The sequence below is a fragment of the Girardinichthys multiradiatus genome, chromosome Y (assembly GCF_021462225.1).
Source record: "Girardinichthys multiradiatus isolate DD_20200921_A chromosome Y, DD_fGirMul_XY1, whole genome shotgun sequence".
NCBI lineage: Eukaryota > Metazoa > Chordata > Actinopteri > Cyprinodontiformes > Goodeidae > Girardinichthys > Girardinichthys multiradiatus.
In genome coordinates, this window is record NC_061818.1 from 7565856 (window position 1) to 7585018 (window position 19163).

The 19163-nt window shown below is 39.3% G+C and overlaps 1 protein-coding gene across 4 annotated transcripts; it reads right to left on the reverse strand.

Moving 5' to 3' along the window:
• Positions 1-156: 156 nt before the first annotated feature.
• Positions 157-19163, reverse strand: LOC124864266 (phosphoribosyl pyrophosphate synthase-associated protein 1-like). 4 transcript variants are annotated; one of them, XM_047358977.1, is made up of 12 exons: positions 18740-19163; positions 18461-18513; positions 15385-15451; positions 15119-15291; positions 14922-15037; positions 14748-14803; positions 14485-14630; positions 12735-12776; positions 8258-8328; positions 7787-7933; positions 6843-7006; positions 157-4574 (listed from the first exon to the last, which is right to left on the reverse strand). In XM_047358977.1, the coding sequence occupies exons 1-11, from the start codon at positions 18820-18822 to the stop codon at positions 6848-6850; spliced, it is 1113 nt and encodes a 370-aa protein (XP_047214933.1). In that variant the 5' UTR covers positions 18823-19163; the 3' UTR covers positions 157-4574; positions 6843-6847. The 4 variants fall into 4 exon arrangements, with proteins under 4 accessions (XP_047214933.1, XP_047214932.1, XP_047214934.1 ...); XM_047358976.1 differs by lacking the exon at positions 157-4574 and having other exon boundaries at positions 4912-7006; positions 18740-19162; XM_047358978.1 differs by lacking the exons at positions 157-4574; positions 12735-12776 and having other exon boundaries at positions 4912-7006; positions 18740-19162.

Here is a 19163-nt window from a genome sequence, read left to right on the forward strand (position 1 = left end):
TAAAACTGCAACAAACTATCGACTGTCTTTGTTTTATGTACATCTTCCAGTACAGGGTCCTCAGGACAACAATGGTACCAAGCGGAATTACTTACAGAAGTGAAGCAGTGTGTGTTGAACCTATCAACAAGGTCTCATATGGACAGTTTCATGACTTCTGTTTGTGCTGTACTGCCCTCTGGTGGTGGACTCAGTTATGTGTGACGCAGACCCGTTAAATTATGAATAACCTAAACCACAAATTAAAAACAGCTGAAACACGTAGGTGCCCTAATAATTGCCCTTTTGTGCTATTCCTAATAGACATTAATGAGAAGAAAAGTAAAATGGCCCACCCTACAAAAGAGTTGGGGAGGACAGAACTGAACTATTGGACTTATAGATTCTCTCCACTTACTGGAGAAAGTTTTTTAGGCTTGACACCAACTTGTCATACATTTATACAATTTCGTTATATGTTAATGCAAACACTGCCATGGTCAAAATCCTATCATTCATGATCACGTATAACACCTGGACAAAACGGACAGTTCCGTGCAAATTAACCCATACTCCTTGAAGCTTTTTCATATGTTGTCATGTTAGAGCCACTAACTTCCATGTAAGGTAAGGTAAGGTAAGTTTATTTATATAGCGCTTTTCAGTAACGAGACACTCAAAGCGCTGTACATACAATTGATTGTGATTTTATGAGATAGATCAACACAAGTAGTAATTGTGGTGTAAAAGAAAAACATACAAAGGTATTTTACTAATAAAATATTTGTGTTCAGTCACTTTGCTGTGATACCCCTAAATAAAATCCGGAGGAACCATTTGCCGTCAGAAGTCACCTAACTGGTACACCCAATGCAATAAACGTTCAGCATAAATCCAACTGCTCTGTGAAGGCCTCAGCAGTTTCTTAGATCACAAAGTCCAAAAAAACACCTGATGGGTCAGCAATAAAGTTGATAAAAAATTTAAAGCAGGATTGGATTATTAATCAATATCTGTAGTTTAAGACATCTCGCATCGATTAATCTATCACCTGAAAATGGAAAGAGAACAGGCGGTCCACCTTTACTGACAGGCTGGCCAAGCATAGCATTAATAAGAGAATCAGCCCAAGAGGTGCAAAGTAACTCTGGAGGTGCTGCAGCTAAGGTGGAAAATTCTGCCAACAGGACAACTATTGGACAAAAACTCCACAAAATCTTGAAGAAAGATTAAAACCACTGATAAAGGAACGCCCGAAAAAATGTCTTTTACCTAATCTTTTTTGGAAAATAACACTGCATGTCACCTTGAGCACATCATCCCCGTATTGTCATAACAGGCGACAGTGTTTTTAGGACCAACGTGCAGATCAGGAACGCCAAGCTGCATGGTGAGTTGAACAGGGCCCGTATTCACAAAGAATCCTAAGACTGAAAGTAGCTCCCAGTGACGTCATTCTAAGAAAAATCGTAGGATTTCTTGAATTCTTAGATTTTTCTTAGAATATTCCCTCGGTAAGAGTAAGAAGGCAATGACAGTAAAATGTTGAATTTTAATATTAATATGAAATTAACTAACATGAAATACATGTAGTATGAAGAGTAAACAGCATGCAAGTAAACATAATATTAAGCAAATCAAAATAATGATGAGCATGTGAATAAGCTATCCAGTCTAAATTCTATCATTGGTTCATTTCTCTCCATTGATTACTAGGATCACATTTGCTTTTTTTGCAACCACCAATCACAGCTCTTAGAAGACAGCATCACACCTAGCAACGGGTCCAAAGACCCCTCACTAAGATAGGACTTTCTGTCCTCTCCTCATTCAGAGTCGCTCTCAGCAGCGAACTGAATCACTCAAGCTAGGAGTCTGTGCCCGGTCTTTAATAACTAAACACAGGAAAAACCTTCAGAGGTAGAGTTCAGGACATGAACAAAGTAGCATGCATTGAGCGGGTAGGCAACAGTGTAATGCAGTGGCGTGAAATGAAAACCCTAGTGTATAAATACCGAGCTAGGGAGGAGAAAGGACCAAAAAAACAAGGAAGGCTAATCAGGAGGAATATGGGGCAGCTGGTGACAACAAACATGCAGAGCAACTGAAGGAGGGGGGCTGATTAATACAGATGAGCATGGAATCAAACAGAAGTCAACATACAGGAATATAAAACAAGAGCTGAAAACCATTAACAGGGAGTAAACAGATCTACAAGGACATACAGACTAAAACACCTAGCACATGAATCCAAGAAGGTAATTTAAACACAAGAATGAATGATGAATCTAATCAACATGAATGAACTGAAATAACAGCCACTGAAGAAAGTGAGTAGAGAAAACAGAAAAGGACCTCAAACTCAAAAATTTTACACGGTCAGGTCATGACCGAGTGAAACACAGTGGTAACAGCAAAATGCCGATGGGATGTTTTTCTTTGGTGGAGACAGTGGAGCTGGTTAGAGTTGATGAAAAGATGAATGGAGCAGATACACGAATGCTATGATAAGCCAGTCAAAATCCAGACCTAAATCCAGAGAAAGTGGAATAAAACTACAGAAAGGCACTGCACGTTATTTTATTCTATTTTTGCAACTCTCTAATGAACCTGAATATCTTTGTCTTGCAGATAACTTCTGTTTATAATAATGGACTCAAAAGTCCCTCATGCTCTTCAAAAGCAGCAAGTTGCTTCCCTTGAATGCACACTTAAATACTTTACACAAACTAAGCAAACTGTGCTGCACAAGATTGTACCTACTACCATAACTGTTGTGGAAGCAGAATGGCTGCATCTTTATATTTTGTCTCAGCGTTTTGATAAACTAACATCTGAGGTTTTATTTATCTAATCTTAAGGGCTGGTCAGGACCAAATGTCAGCTGCTCCAGGCCTGTATTCTACATTGGCATAAATGTGGCAGTCTTCTGCTTTGATACTTCCTTCCATTTACAGCATCAATGTTCCCTTCTAGAATCCCTTCAGAGGCTTCACAGTCACGTTAAAGTTCTGACTGCTGTATTTTATAGCGGACACTTTTATGAACTCACAAAGCCCGTCATAGGCAGCGTTAACATTTCGGTCAACAGGCCCAGCGTGCTTCCTCTTTTAAAAGTTTACAGCCAAGGTGAATTGTTTTGCCAAAAGAAAACGAGGAAGCGACCTTTAACAATCAAACCTTTTCTTCCTCTTTATCCTCTTTAAACTCACAGCTGCTCCTCTATTTTTGCTACACGACTGGAGACACAGAGGCAGACCCTTCTTTGCAGAGCCCAGGTGTGATCAGACATTTTTATTAAGACGATAATGATACAGCCTCAAGACTTCTTTTAGATGAAAGTGTTGCTGCAACAGCGCCAAAATTCTTAAAAGGTCTGCTCCTGGACTTGGTCCAAGCTCCTCAGAGTTGCATGGTTACCTGAGAAGTTTAGAGCAAGTATAGGATCTCTGACCTTTTCTGCATCCAACGTTTCAGTTTTGCTTTAAAAGTTCTGTCTTCAGGAGTTTAAGGTCAGTTTGGCATTTAATGTTCATCAATCAATATTATTTTTCATTTCTAAATTGTATATTTTTTGATAAAAACACATTATTTCAATGACATTCATCAGAGGTCTACTGTGTGTAATGATTGATTGAAACCCACATAGAGGGATACAGATTTAATTCAGAATTCAGTCAAAAACTCTAATTGTCACTTTAATCAGGTCAAATTAAGAGATCTGTTCATCTTCACTGCACATTTATATAGAATCCATCAAAAGATAAAACAAATACATTTAAACACAAGAATCACCACATTGGCAAATTCATTTCAAACAGATTATATAATGTTACAGCAGACAAAATGTATGGGTGGATTGTCTTTCAGGTCTTTATATATTGCAAGAAAAGTCATTAATACAGTATAATGTGTACTGATAATTTGTCATTTCTGCCCTGAACCTGGGTTTTAAGTGCAATCTTTGTGTTCAGTAAGGTTCTGATCTGGGCAATTGTAGGAGCTAATCGTCAGGCTGCTTTATGCATTGCAAAAATCCAGTTTATGTTTAGGATGATGTTGTCCAGATGGAGCATTCAGCTGTGTCAAAGTGCAAATTACTGATCTGAGGTGAAATGTGATGCACAAGTGCCACTGGCAGAGAAAAGACCCTCGGCATGTTGCCACCACCACTTTCATGTTGACTGTTGGAAGAGGGTTTTTAGGCTTGAAAGCTTCCTATTAACTCCTCCAAATTCTGGCCACATAGTCCAACCTTTGTCTTGTTTGACCATAAAGGTTTTCTTCAGCAGATGTTTGGTTTGTCCATGTGGCCCGCTACATACTTCAATAGAGCCTAGAGATGTCAGATTTGGAGTAAGGCCTGTTTTCTTGGTGTACGTGATGACTCAAAATAATGTTAAAATGTTGGCAGTTGTTAGTAGCCTTGGGTGTTGTTGGATTGATCTTGAACATCCTAGACAATCTTGTTTCATCGGATGATTACAGTCAAAGAGTCGACAGTAAAACAATCACCTCAGACATTAAAACTGCTTCCAAAATATGTAGATAAAGCAGCTCATTAATACATCTTTGGAACGGCCCCACGTTCGACCCTGTAAAAAAAACAAATTGTGAAATATGTTCAAAAAACTGGTCTGTATCAGGAAAACAACCAATGTGAATCTTTTTAACAATTCCACCAACAAAAGTGGTCAAATGTTGAGCCAGATAACACCAGAATGATTGTGTTTTTGAAATGAAAATTGCTTTAGAACATTTAACCAAATATTAGTGGGTCATGCATGTTTAACACATCTGATTGTGTGGATTAGAGAAAATCCACAACAAATGTTCCTCTATTTTTGATTTTTTTTCAATATTTGAACTTTTAAGTTGTACTGTAGTCCACCTTGGGAAATTAATGGTTCACATAAATAACAGGAGGCTGAGAAGGAGGCAACTATTTTATTTGCATATACAATTAAAAACAGAGTCAGACAGAGGGCTACGGAGAGGGAATCTGGAACCGTAAATACAGACGAGACATTACCAAATGCATTAAACACAGATGCAGTTAGAGCTTAAACGGGAGTGTCATTCGATGCACACACTTCTTAGGTTCATGCTAACACAACACTGGCTTGTTAACACTCTCAAATGTTCTATTAATATTTCAAGGAAAAAATAATCCAGCTTTTTTTTTTTTTTAAACCAAAAAAAAACTGCTGGTTAAAAGATGTAAAGTCAAACATCACTTTTGCATGGAAGACATTTTCACCAAATGCTTTTTTTTTTCTATTTAAAACAGGTGCAGCAGGTAAACACATGGACTGGCGATCTGTCCAGGGTGTACCCTGCCTCTCGCCCGTAGACTGCTGGAGATAGGCACCATCTCCCCTGCGACCCACTATGGAATAAGCGGTAGAAAATGACTGACTGACTGGCTTTTTTTTTCTATTTAAAACAGGTGCAGCAGGTAAACACCCTGAAAAACTCAGGAACAAATAAATGTGCATTGGCATCTAAAGTGTATTTCCCTGAGCAAAACGTAGGTGAAGTAAAGCCACTCTCCAGCATCACCAAGAGGCCTATGAAATTCACTTTTGTTTATCCTAAGAATCATTGTTTTCTAAAATTCAGTAAAACTTAATACAGGAAAAAGTGGAGGGTAAAAATGATTATAAGAAAGTAGAAATAAAATGGATCATAGGGCCCATGTTCACATTTCTGCCAGTTCACCATAAACCTCAGTAGAGGTAATACCAGAATGAACTAATGCTGGGGGAAATGGGTGACAATTTTAAGTAATCTAATTTAGTACTGCTGTTTAGTTTAGTGGACCATGCAATAAATACAATTTAGTGGATTTCTGCAAATTTCTTGATGTAATATTTATCAAACGTCCCTTACAATAAGACAAAAAAGCTGAATAAAGCAGTCCTTACAATAACGGAGTTTCTTCTTTTGCTTTTCTTAGGAAAAGCAACATGCTCTGTTAACTTCATAAGCAGGCAGATGATCAGCTATTTTCTGCAAATTACTCTCTATATGAAAATATGAACTTTTGTACTGTATGACAAAAAAATAACTGGAATTAGTGTTTTTTTTAAGTTGGAAGGGAAACAAAAAAAACTATACACCATAATTTTACAATTATAAATATAGATATTTCTGATTTATGTGAAACCATGTATTTCTTAGATCAAAGTAAACACAACCTCCCTTTTTGTCTTTTCTCCAAATCCGGTTTAATCTGTGTGCAAACATTGATCTGTGGCAGGGCCAACACAATAAACTACGGTATGCTGAAGCACCACACTGAAACCAGCAGCAGCATCCGTCTCTTAAATGCATTCAACTTTTCACTGTGTGGCTTCTCAGATTTGGCACTGACTTGGATTTACTCAGAGCAGGAGGCTTCCAGGGCTGAAACAGGTTAAAAGTGACACTCCCAGCTCATTGGTTAAACAGCCAGACACATTCTGTCTTCAGTTTCACTACCTGTAGGACAGCCGTAATAACTTCTCCCGTGAAATTTATTCACACACAATGTTTTTGAACAGCTGCTAGAAACGGCAGCCAGCGATCTAGTTATGACCCTCACTTTTTAATTAGAAACATGTAAATAAGCTATTTCTGACGATTACTTCCTTTGATTTATGTCGGGAATAACATCAAAGGTTTTCTCAATGAGCCAGCAAGTGCTTTTATAAAAGGAACAAAAAAATACACGTTTTATTAGCTTTCAGAAAGAAGACAAATTATTTGGTAAATTTTGAGAAGTTCTTTAAATTAATCAGGATACATATATGCATGTCATTCAAAGCCAACACACAGAACAGCGTTTTGTTAGCATAGGTGCAGAGACGTCCATTACCCACTCAACTTAGTCGTCCACTGTGATATTGCGAAATAAGTAGGCCATAGACTCCCCGTTGTGGATGCGGCGGATCGCCTCGGCTAATATCATGCTGACGTCCACAGTCTTGATTTTTGGGCACTGTAGCTTCTGCACCTCGTGGGGCACCGTGTTTGTCACGACCACCTGAAGACACATGAAGATATTTATATTTATTCATTTGTTTACAATAATTCAACATGTTGATTGCAGTCATGCTTTAAAATACAGAAAAATGTCAAATACTGTCAGAAAAAAGGTAACCTTGGGGGGGGGGGGGGGGGGGGGTGTTATGTGCAGTCAGGCTGCTGACAGAAACAGTGACTGCACAACATATTTATTTTTATAATATTTTGTAAATCGCAATTTATTTTCCTTAATGATGTGCAACACGGTGTTGGTTTATCATATAAAATCCCAGTGTAATAAACTGATGTTTGTGGTCATGAAATGACAAAATCTGGAAATCTAAAAATCAGTATGAATACTTTATTTGCGTGGCACTGTAAATACAGACCACAGGGGAAATGTCAGGTTAACAAATGTTCTAATTTAACTGTAACCATTGTTATCTGAACACCTGCCAGCTTTTAGGAACAGAAACTGATGCCTTATAAAAACGAAGTTGCTGAAAACAATGACTCTTTGTTCAAACCGCATTGCACTCGGCAGCACAGTTCAGATCGAGTTTCCATTAAAAGGAAGTATGTTAAATTAAACTTTTCTCCTACAGAACAGATAAGGTCTAACGATTGCAAGCTTCGGGGTTTTTTTTGGTTTTTTTTATACAGTTTCCAGTTTGTTCTCATTTGACTTCCTAATTTAAGTTTATTTGACCTGGTATAAAACAGAATATGTTATTAGGAATAAAACAATAGGTAAGTCAAGATGCACATGGCTAAAGATCATAAAGTTCTTTATTCTCACCACATCAATGGCGGATTCCTCTATGAGACGAGGAGCATCTGCAGAAAGTAAACCATGGGTGGCCATGATATAGATTTTATAGGCCCCTCTCTCTTTCAAGATTTCTGCAGCAGCAACAAAGTCTCCTACATCGTCTATTATATCATCCTGGGTGGAAAGACAACAGAAATGTAGTTAAATGTAAATGTAGGTAAAACATTTGAACCTGTTCACCCAGTTAAAATCAACAGAATGCACCAATGACACCAAAAACAGGAAGGGAGAGGGAATAAGGGACCATAGATGACAAATAAGCAGCTTAAAAAGCACATAAAGCACACCACCTTGTGGTCAAGGGGATAACTGGTAATTCATATACCTTAATATTCATCTAAATATTCAAAAATCATTCTAAACAGAAACAATTTTAATATTGCGCCTACGATGTATAACGGAGAAGGAAGAGCAGGAAAAATGTCCAGTAAATCTTACCACTATTATGGCGATTCTTCCACCAACATCTCCAACTACAGTAATCGGAGGTTTCTCCTTGGCCATCATTACTAAAATGAAAACCAAATCAGGTTACTTCATCTTTCACCATAGTTGAGTATATTATTTTTGATTTTAGGAATCAAAGACTAAATCTAAGTAGATTGAGTAAAATGGGTAAAAGGGTTTTTGAGCAAATCATGTTCTTTTTTTCCTAAATCGTTAAATTGATTTCTAAAAATACAAAGCAAAACTAAAATTATGATCGATCAATCAAAGCCAGTGGTTCATGTACCCCCTCCCCTCCATTCTACCCCTCCTACGTCTTAGGAGATCAAGCTGAAAGACTAAACCTAGTGAAAAGCATGCCATGCAAAGGTTAAATGACAAAAGCCCAGAATACCCAATCAACAAAAAAAGTGCCTGTATATATACACACACACAACTTCAGGCCCAGTCTTTAGAAGCAGCCTGCAGACAGTTTAAGACGCACCAACAGTGGCAAACACCGATGACAGACGTTGTGGGACCAGTCAGTGTAATCTGAGCGCTGTCAGCGAACAGCCTACATTTCCATGCACACCCCTAGGAGCCACATTATTGTTTTAATATATTTAAACACTCCATCTTTACTCTCCTGGTAGCTTGGCTTCATTAAACAGATAAATACATCTGTCTGCTGAATATATACAGGGGTTGGACAATGAAACTGAAACACCTGGTCTTAGACCACAATAATTTATTAGTATGGTGTAGAACCTCCTTTTGCAGCCAATACAGCATCAATTCATCTTGGGAATAACATATACAAGTCCTGCACAGTGGTCAGAGGGATTTTAAGCCATTCTTCTTGCAGGATAGTAGCCAGGTCACTACGTGATACTGGTGGAGGAAAACGTTTCCTGACTCGTTCCTCCAAAACACCCCAAAGTGGCTCAATAATATTTAGATCTGGTGACTGTGCAGGCCATGGGAGATGTTCAACTTCACTTTCATGTTCATCAAACCAATCTTTCACCAGTTTTGCTGTGTGTATTGGTGCATCGTCATCCTGATACACGGCACCGCCTTCAGGATACAATGTTTGAACCATTGGTCCTAAAGAATGGTTCGGTAGTCCTTGGCAGTGACGCGCCCATCTAGCACAAGTATTGGGCCAAGAGAATGCCATGATATGGCAGCCCAAACCATCACTGATCCACCCCCATGCTTCACTCTGGGCATGCAACAGTCTGGGTGGTACGCTTCTTTGGGACTTCTCCACACCGTAACTCTCCTGGATGTGGGGAAAACAGTAAAGATGGACTCATCAGAGAACAATACATGTTTCACATTGTCCACAGCCCAAGATTTGCACTCCTTGCACCATTGAAACCAACGTTTTGCATTGGCATGAGTGACCAAAGGTTTGGCTATAGCAGTCCGGCCGTGTATATTGACCCTGTGGAGCTCCTGACGGACAGTTCTGGTGGAAACAGGAGAGTTGAGGTGCACATTTAATTCTGCCGGGATTTGGGCAGCCGTGGTTTTATGTTTTTTGGATACAATCCGGGTTAGCACCCGAACATCCCTTTCAGACAGCTTCCTCTTGCGTCCAGTTAATCCTGTTGGATGTGGTTCGTCCTTCTTGGTGGTATGCTGACATTACCCTGGATACCGTGGCTCTTGATACATCACAATGACTTGCTGTCTTGGTCACAGATGTGCTAGCAAGACGTGCACCAACAATTTGTCCTCTTTTGAACTCTGGTATGTCACCCATAATGTTGTGTGCATTTCAATATTTTGAGCAAAACTGTGCTCTTACCCTGCTAATTGAACCTTCACACTCTGCTCTTACTGGTGCAATGTGCAATCAATGAAGACTGGCTACCAGGCTGGTCCAATTTAGCCATGAAACCTCCCACACTAAAATGACAGTTGTTTCATTGTCCAACACCTGTACATTTACAATGGTATCTATGGGTACAGTCAGTTGTTTACATACACTCATAGATTACTGGTTAAACAACCATTAGCAAGTTGCACCTTAACCACACGCTTTTTGCAGTCATCAAAAAGCTTCTGGCATCATTTTAGCTGGACATTTAACCACTTATCAGAAATAGTAGAGCTTAGGAATGCATTGATATGAACATTTGGGCCGATATCGATATTAGATAATAATATTGCTGTTATGGCAGATAACCCAGTCCTAGATGCTTAACTCCCTAAGCCTTTGGGACCCGTAAATGGGGCCCCAGATGGCCAAAAACTGATGAGATGATATTTCTATAATATTGAGTGTTACCTTTACAAAGAAACCAGGTTTTTGCAAATGCTTACCGTTTGGAGCAAACGGTTTCAGCTCATTCTTTGTCTCGTATGACCACAAAACTTTCCTCCAGAAAGTATTTGTTCTCCCATATAGGCTGATGTATGGTGGAACACAGGTTGGCGCGGTTAGAGAGGTACTGGGTTCAAACTGATGAGTTTGAACCCAGTACCTCACACACACCTAAAGGCCAAGGCCTTCTGTAGAGATGGTGTCCTCATGCATGCATGGTTTTTACCATATACTGCAGCTTCCTCCCTTAGTCCAAAAGCATGTATGTTGGATTCATTAGAGTCAAGTTTAAACTAAGGTGCGTGTGTTTCTTGTTTCATGTGTTTGCAATGGACTACATGTTTATGGTGTAACCTGCATCTCACCCATGGACCACAGGAGACAGGTACTACACACTACCCACACCCCCTCACCCCGCCAGTCAACTTTTTCTTGGTCGGGCCCCTCTTAGTCCAGGGTGAAATAAAAATGACTTCACTGTGGACAGTGACATTCGTACTCAAGTAGGTCCAGTTTCAGATAAGCTTGAGATTTGGTTCTTATTGAACATCTTAACCATTTCCATGTGGAGGGGACAGTTTGAGTCAAACTGTTTGTGGATACACCTGCAGGCTTCCACAAGTCAACCTCAAACATGGAAAACTGGCTTTTGAATGCATACATCAGTCCATCATTAAGCTACTGGCATTGCTCCACAGAAAATTTGTGGACTATGCTGAAAAAACCATGTCAGTGCAAGTCTACCATTTCTTTTAGGAAAAGAGATCAAATATACAGTCAGATTATGCAACAACCTCGTTAACAGCTACAAAAAGCATGTGCTTATTATCCAGCTTGCTAAAGAGAGACATGTATCCAAACCAGGGGTATACGTATATTTTTGGCGCTGCATGTATAATTTTGACCCTATGTGAATTACAGGAAATCCCAAACATGTTCAAACTTGAGTACTAGGTTCTTTTTTTTAATGACTAAAGTTATATGTTGTATAAGCTATTATGGCGTTCACATCGGTGATGAGTGTATGTAAACATCTTGAACAGAAATGTACATACCGTATAAACCTCACACATATCCCATAATATGTGACACCCATTTCTAACTGCAAAATAAAGCAGAAAAGAAATTTGCATAGTTGATGTTTGAGGACATTTTTTTAAATAGCTATTCATTTCCAATGTTTCTAATAAAAAAACATCGGATAAATAATAATTCATAAAACTGGTGTGCATGTAAATGCAGACAATCACACGGGCTTTAGGAAACAAACAGGTAAACAATCAGCAAGCCACGCTGATTGTAAAAGGAACAGGTTTATAAAGCAAAAAAAGGAAAAGCATGCCTTCCAGAACAGTGAATCTCATGAGCCCCTCAGTATCAGAAAACCTGGAATTATTATGTACACCAAGAACAGCAGAATCTACATTGTGATTAATATACACAGTTGTCCAAAAATATCGTTGTGCTGCATCACGTAACCTGGAAAAAGTCTGACCTTTACTGTTGTAAAAAAAGATTAATAAACCCTGCCAATACATCTTCACCTGCTCACTGGTCTAGATTCAACACTGGAATCTGTCAACCATCACGTTCCTCCATGACGCTCTAATAATAGATTCTTAATGCATGCTTTCATTGTTTCTTCACATGCAATCATGACAAAAGGTTAATTAGGTTAAGAGTGGTTGATAAATGGCAGCATGTGTTGATTGGCAAGATGAATCCAATGGAAAAAATAAAAATAAAAATAAAAAAAGAAAGAACAAACACAATTGACCCAGTTCTGGTTTGATTTAAGGATTCCAAACTAAAATTAGAGCACAACAAACAAAGAGGGTTTTGGCCATCTTGTAGAAGAAGCTGGAGTCATAGGGGGGTGCAGCAAACAGGACATCAGTTCATTTTAGGCCAAAACACTCCATGGAAACTGCTGCTGGGAGTAAAGTGAAGATCACACAGCCAATTGGAAAAAAAGATTGTCAGCTCAATTAGTTGGAGCGTTAATATTCCACCAACTCCCCCTTATGAATCCAGACTGTATGTTTCTCAAGATGCAAACACAAACCCGTTTTTTTCCTACGCATGCACAAATTAAGGAAGACTTTGAAGAGGAATCATTTCAAGGTCAGATGTATATTAACTTTGTCGTACTTGGAAGTTCTATGCCAGGGAACGGAGCCTGTTGTTTGCCTGCTATTGTCAACAAATAAACACCACATTAACACAAATGCACAAGTATAACACACGATACACATTTTATGCCAAGACTTTAAAAAATTCTGTGTGTAAAGCAATTGAAAAATGATAATAAACAGACGGACTGAATCAAAGTCTAAAACAAAGTCTTCTTTTCTTTAAAGAAAATATATAAATGGATTTTATAACCTCAAAATTAAGCATGAAAACATAAAAAAGTACAGAGATTATTCTATCGGAGTCATTTGCCAATGACACACTCATTTGATTTTATTTTTCTGACAATTATTCGAAACATTAGTTAACACCCTAATGCATGATTATTAAATATGTGGTGAGAAACAAGCAAGAGAGATGTTTCTTTAAATATTATGTTGTTCAGACCCCTTCACACCAGATTATCACCACCCAACGTTCTCCAGGACCTTAAAGACTGCTAGAACACAGGTGAATCGTGGCAAATCCATGATCGAACCACAGAACTCCCATCTGCACGGGCTCGTTTTATCCAAATCTGTTATTTTTCAATACATGTGGAAGGTTTCTGATTCTCCAGCAGCAGTTTCAGCCTTGCTGTAAAACACCATCAGTTTTTCAGTAGCCTGCAATAATGCAAGTTTGGGTATTTTCTGTACAGAGAGTAGCGCCCTGTTAAGAATGCCGTTCTGTGCAATACTTTTAACCTAGGTCAATGCTCGGTGTGTGCATCTTGGCAACTGCAATCAGGAGTAATCATGCAGCCAAAATCAGCATGTTTCTACTGTGAGCTCATCACACTAAGGCTCTAAAGCAACTATTTTATACCTGTAACCCTCCACACACTTTTACTCCTCTTCCTCACCACTAAATATAATGCTAGTACTTTTTTTTGGCATCAGAACTACAACCTGAAGTACTCACAGCTTCCACCGGACCCTCGTTAGCTAAGCTATATGCACCATTTGGAGGTGTGTGCACTTCTCCTCAGCTGGAGGTCTTATTGCAGGGGCAGCCCAGTGCATAGCTAGGACTAATGCTACCACCCACTCCCACAGAAGATCAAAGCACCGAGGCATTTTCACACTGCATGACGTGTAACAGTCAGTGCAATCAGTGCATTCTTAATACGCCACAGAAGACTACTCTGAGACCCTGCAGAGACCATATACTTTCTGGCAGATTTTTGACTTCATTATACAACCTTATTCCAGTGTGAGGGGGGCTTACTATATGTAAATTAAATACTGTAGCTTACTACAGTTGCATCATGGGTAGAAGTAGTGTATCTGTGTAGTAAATCATGCAATGACATAAAATCTATTTCTTTGAGTATGAGTGATGGTATGCGGGAGAAACAGCACAATCATCAGCTCAGAAGAGGTTAGCACATGTAGAAGTTGTATTAGACTAACTATTCTTCTAATGCAGACATTTCATTGTGTTCCAGAAAGAAAAACAAAAGTGCATTAATGATGGTTACATTTAAGCGTTGTTCAGATGGCCTGTATTAGTTTGTTATAGTAATCTGACAAGTCAAAAGTGTGTTTTTAAACTTTGAAAAACTGACGAGTGTATCAACAATCATAAATTAAAATGAATGCAACTGCAAGAAACAATAACCTGTGACACATATCATTTTAACAGTTTTGGATCAACAAAAAAAAAGGAAATTGCCCAAAAAATCCCCCCCCCCACCGAGCTAAACAAAGATAGAGGGGAATCTTACAGGGTAGCTCCAGTCCTGTGTGCCCTGTGGTGTTGCGCACACATGGTGGGGAGTGTCTTCCATCGGCCATGTCCGACTCTGCACACTGGGCCTCACCGTGGATCACAGCCAGACCCAGTCGGAGACGTTCTGCGTAGGACTGAGCCCTGAAAAGACAAGAAATAAAAATAAACAGTGAATACTTAACATAAATGTTAAAATAATCTTGTCCTCTACTGTGGTTTCATTGTAAAATCAATGTTGTGTTGCCTAACATTTGTTACCTTTTAGCTGCAGCAGGAGACTTTGCCACAATGATGGCATTTCTGTAATCAGGAATCTACCAGAATAAAGAAAATTCTGTGTTACCATTTCTTTCAAATGCTGATTGCTTCAATTATTTGGATTTTTTAATGTCATCAGATAAAGTCACGATCACAACACAACAGGACAATCACCTCCTCTTGAATGTACTGAATCAGGAATGGGGAGGCACGCAGATTATCCACTGGAAAGCTGAAAAAGCCCTGGATCTCCTTCTGATGCAGGTCCATGGTGATGATGTGCGTCAATCCTTCAGAGTGCAAAAATTCTAATTTTAACAAGTGAAACTTTTGAGAAAATCTGCTGCTCAGTTTTGTTTTGTTGCCCTCACCTGCTTTAGCCAACATTGAAGCTAAGAGTTTGCACACTATGGAGCCTCTCTTCCTCATTTTGCATTGCTTGCTGTAGGGGAAGTAAGGAATAACTCCAATAATGTTCTTTGCACAGGAAGTCTTAAGAGCATAAGCCATAATAAGGAGCTCCATGATGGCTGTGTTGACATCTCTATATGAGCAAAAACACAGAAGACATAAAGTTAAAGTGTTGAGTTAGGAAAAGGTCCAGCTGCAATGAAATCTACAAACGTCCTGCATTCACCTTGGTATGGTTTGGATAATGAAAATGGTCTGCCCACGAACAGATTCTTTCACATCCACTCTTGTCTCTAAATAAAGGAAACAACAACGTTTTATTAATTGTTGATAAATCTTTCCAGACAGGTCTAACTTTATTAAATGCATGACTTCATAACATATACAACTTGTACGTTTAGAGAAACGTTTAAGAGAAGGAGGGAAATTAACAATCACCATATAAATAATGTGCTTGAACGTCTGCATAATATAAACAAAGGATTAATTTACTACATGACACGAAAAGGATATATTTCCAATGTGCAACAATAATTTCTAGAACTTGATCGGCTTTAAAAAACCAGCAACGTATTTTTTAATCTATATAACGGGAGCAGCGTGGCCTCAAATACAATACTGATGTAATGGCTGTTTTGCTAAGGATGTGTAAAAAGTTTAATAATAAATTAATTGTTCATGGTAGTGTGATAATATTACACTAAAAACTTTATTATAATTTGAGGGAACATTCATAAGGGGGGAATTATCTGTATTAGGAAATAACTTTTATGGCAATTATTTGTACCAAATCGACCCTATATAATAAATGAAACTGACGCATTTTTGACATTTATATTTTGCTTTTGTTGTCAAGGTATCCTGAACCATAGATTACTTGAGACAAAGGCGCATTTACCTTAACCACTCTTCAAAGTGGGAAAGACACAAAAAAACAGGACATTTAAGTAAAGCAACTGTTTGCAGATCTTCATAAGTCATAAGACTGGCTATGCCAGCTAAACACTTTTTTTTCTATCCTACCATCACAAACGTAAACACGTCACAAAATGGCAAGAATAGCTACTCGTAGAAATCTGCCAAAGTTTACAATCAGAGCAGAAAACAGCCTGAGCTGTGACAAAGTTTATCTTCATCCATCATCCAATTCAATTCAATTCAAAGATATTTTATTGATCCCCGAGGGGAAATTAGAATTCCAGTACCCATCCAAACATACATCATGACACAAGACAAGGAGGGGACGGGTCACCGAGGCTTTGCTGCCCACTCACAGGCGCTGCCCTTGCTAGATGAGACAAAAGGCCACATTAGGAAAGTAGAGGGAAAAAAATCATATTTCACACTTTATCCTTAGCAGGATACAGTTTGAGATTGCAAAAAACCTCAGCACAAAGAAGCAACAGTTGACAAAACAACATCATGCCGGGAACGGTGAAGGTGGTGTGAGGGGGTGCATATGTGTATCTTGAGCATGTGTGTGTGTGCATGTGAGTGTGTGCAAGTAAGTCCATGAAGCACTGTCCCAGAGGCCATTGTCCTTGATGGTTCGTTGGAGTGTTCATCAACCGGCCACAAAGTTCTGAGCAGGTCCACAGATGTCCTCAGGGAAGGGAGGGGGCAGAGGGAGCAGAGCGTCATGTTTACATAACTTCCAGGAGAAGTTGAAGATAGCCAGCCATCAAGGCCGTGCAGGGGAGCCAGATTCAGAAAAACAATCATTATTTGGGTTAGGCTGACTCTTAATTTTCCGTCAGCCTTGAGAGTCTCGCTGGTGCTTCTCAAAGGCAAATCCAAACAGCCAAATTCCTGGTCTTTCGCCAGATCCGAGCGAACGACTTTCTCCTAGATTTATCCCATTTCACCCCTGAGTCCAGGAACCGCAACCTGCCTGCGATCCTGTGTAAGGATCCCATCCAGTCTGCGATTCAACTCACGTAACATCTCAGTCTGAGTGCTGATCGCCCTGAAGATCCCATCACACATGCCAGGCAGCCTCACAATTGCCAGAACAGCTGCTGACATTGTCCGAATTTCTCGATATGCCAGGTAACCGCTGACTCCAAAAAGCAGAAATCCTGATATCAAACATCCAATTATATACACATCTTCCACATCCTCGACTGACATTATCGACAAACACACAATCCTCCACTTCTGCCAGGAGTCCATTGTGTATCCAGAGAAAAACGTCCAGCCCGGAAAAGTTGGGCTCTCCTTCATCCTGTCTTCTCGTCGAGAAAATTTGATCAATTGCATTGAGAGACCAGCTGAACAAATCCATAACTAAGAATTTGGAAGATATGCAAAAAGAGGCTCCAAAGACAAGACACAGAGCTGAAGCAGGACAGATATGGGAGGGGTGCGGGAGACAGAGAAAAAGCGTCCTCCTCCACCGAGAGCAGAAAGAAAAAGAACCTCATCATTAGATAATACTTATTTTTCTTTCTGTGTGATATAATGCTGCTGTAATATAAGCCTTCTTAGGTTTAAGGCTTTTTACACAGCACTGCAAGGGGTCCTCATTATTGTAGACAGCGCTGGATAAGCCACGACATCAACAAACAACAATGAATACACATTTCTGTGTTAAAATCACAAATTCTTTATTTGTGAGAATAAAGCAATCCTCTACTGTAGTGTTTTTCATCCCTGGTCCTCAAAGCAAACTGCCCCGCATGTTTTAGATGTATCCCTGCTTCAGCAGGGATCAGCTTCACTTGATTCAGGTGACTGCGAGTCTACTGTTCCCTTTAAAGAAAAGAAAAGAAAAAAAAACCTTCTTTGTTGTAATTATTTCAACAAAAATCTAAATTATTACTCCTGAAACAGCCAGTTTCAGGAGTAATCATTTTTTCTAGGATTCTCAAAGAAGGGTGAATGTCTGGGAATTGACGTTCTGTCAGTGTGTTCGTATTTGCCGTGTATCAAAGAACCATAACTATCTTTCCTATTTCACACATTAATTGAATAAAAATCGGTTCATTCTGTAAAAATGTCCATTTAAAATTGGTCCTTAACCTTTTGCATATGCTCATGTAGTATTATCATGAAAAAAAACCCAGCTATGATAACCCCTTAGTTGCTAAGACTCAAAGGAAAACATCCCATACCTGTGTGTAGGGTTTTAAGCACATGATTTATGAATAACCAAACAAATGTGTTCCACTTTTGTACATGGGTATGATGGACACCTTTTGTTATTCTTACAGCAAACTTGGAGGTTGAGGACGTTTGGAGCAAGGAGGGGATATGATGTGCACAGCAACCACTTACCTGAGTGGAGGATTTTTTTGTCTTACCTCTGTTAGATTCTTGAAAGACTACAGACTTCCCCAGTTCAACCCCCAACCGCCTGTAAAACAACAGCATATTTTTGCATGCACCTTTTAAACTGTAACCTTAAGATTATGGGGCATTTCTATCATTGTTCATTCAATCATGACATAGTCAATTACAAAGCCTCTGAACATGCCCTTTCTCGGATGTTTCTGACAGTTACTAGTTACACCCCAGCGCACCTAAATGTTTGTATATAAGTGAGTATAGCTAAACATTAACTAGTGCTTTGGCGTACTCACTCTGTTATCTTCTTAGCCAACTCTGTGCAGGCAGCGGAGGAGTTTGCGGAAAACACACGGTAACCAGTTTTAGCGACATTCATTCTCAAAGTTCAGTGTTGATGTCACAGAAACTGATTGTGAGCAGCGCCACCTTACTTTAGCCCAACAAACAAGGAGCGTTTAGCTTTTTAACGACGCGGTCGTCGGTTAGCTAACTGCCGCACACTAGCTGACAATAAGTGAGCAAATTTATTCGAAAAAAAGGCTTAGCGTGGGTCCCAAACTTGACTAAATACAGCAGGGAAATAAATGCAGTTAGATTGGCGTGTCTAATGACATGTATTACTCCCGGAAAGGCAAATGAGCCAGCCTATGCTCTATCAGGTTGCATGGTAACCTGACAGCTATCCACATTTGAGAGCTACGGAGTGCTCACTGGGTC

What these genes read in the sequence shown, in the direction of transcription:
- LOC124864266 (XM_047358977.1), bottom strand. Translation starts at nt 18,822, where the DNA reads ATGAATGTCGCTAAAACTGGTTACCGTGTGTTTTCCGCAAACTCCTCC. An exon ending in TTCAGTACATTCAAGAGGAG is followed by an intron (nt 14,804 to 14,921) that starts GTGATTGTCCTG and finishes TTATTCTGGTAG; the next exon opens with ATTCCTGATTACAGAAATGC. An exon ending in CCCTGGCATAGAACTTCCAA is followed by an intron (nt 8,329 to 12,734) that starts GTACGACAAAGT and finishes TTTTCATTTTAG; the next exon opens with TAATGATGGCCAAGGAGAAA.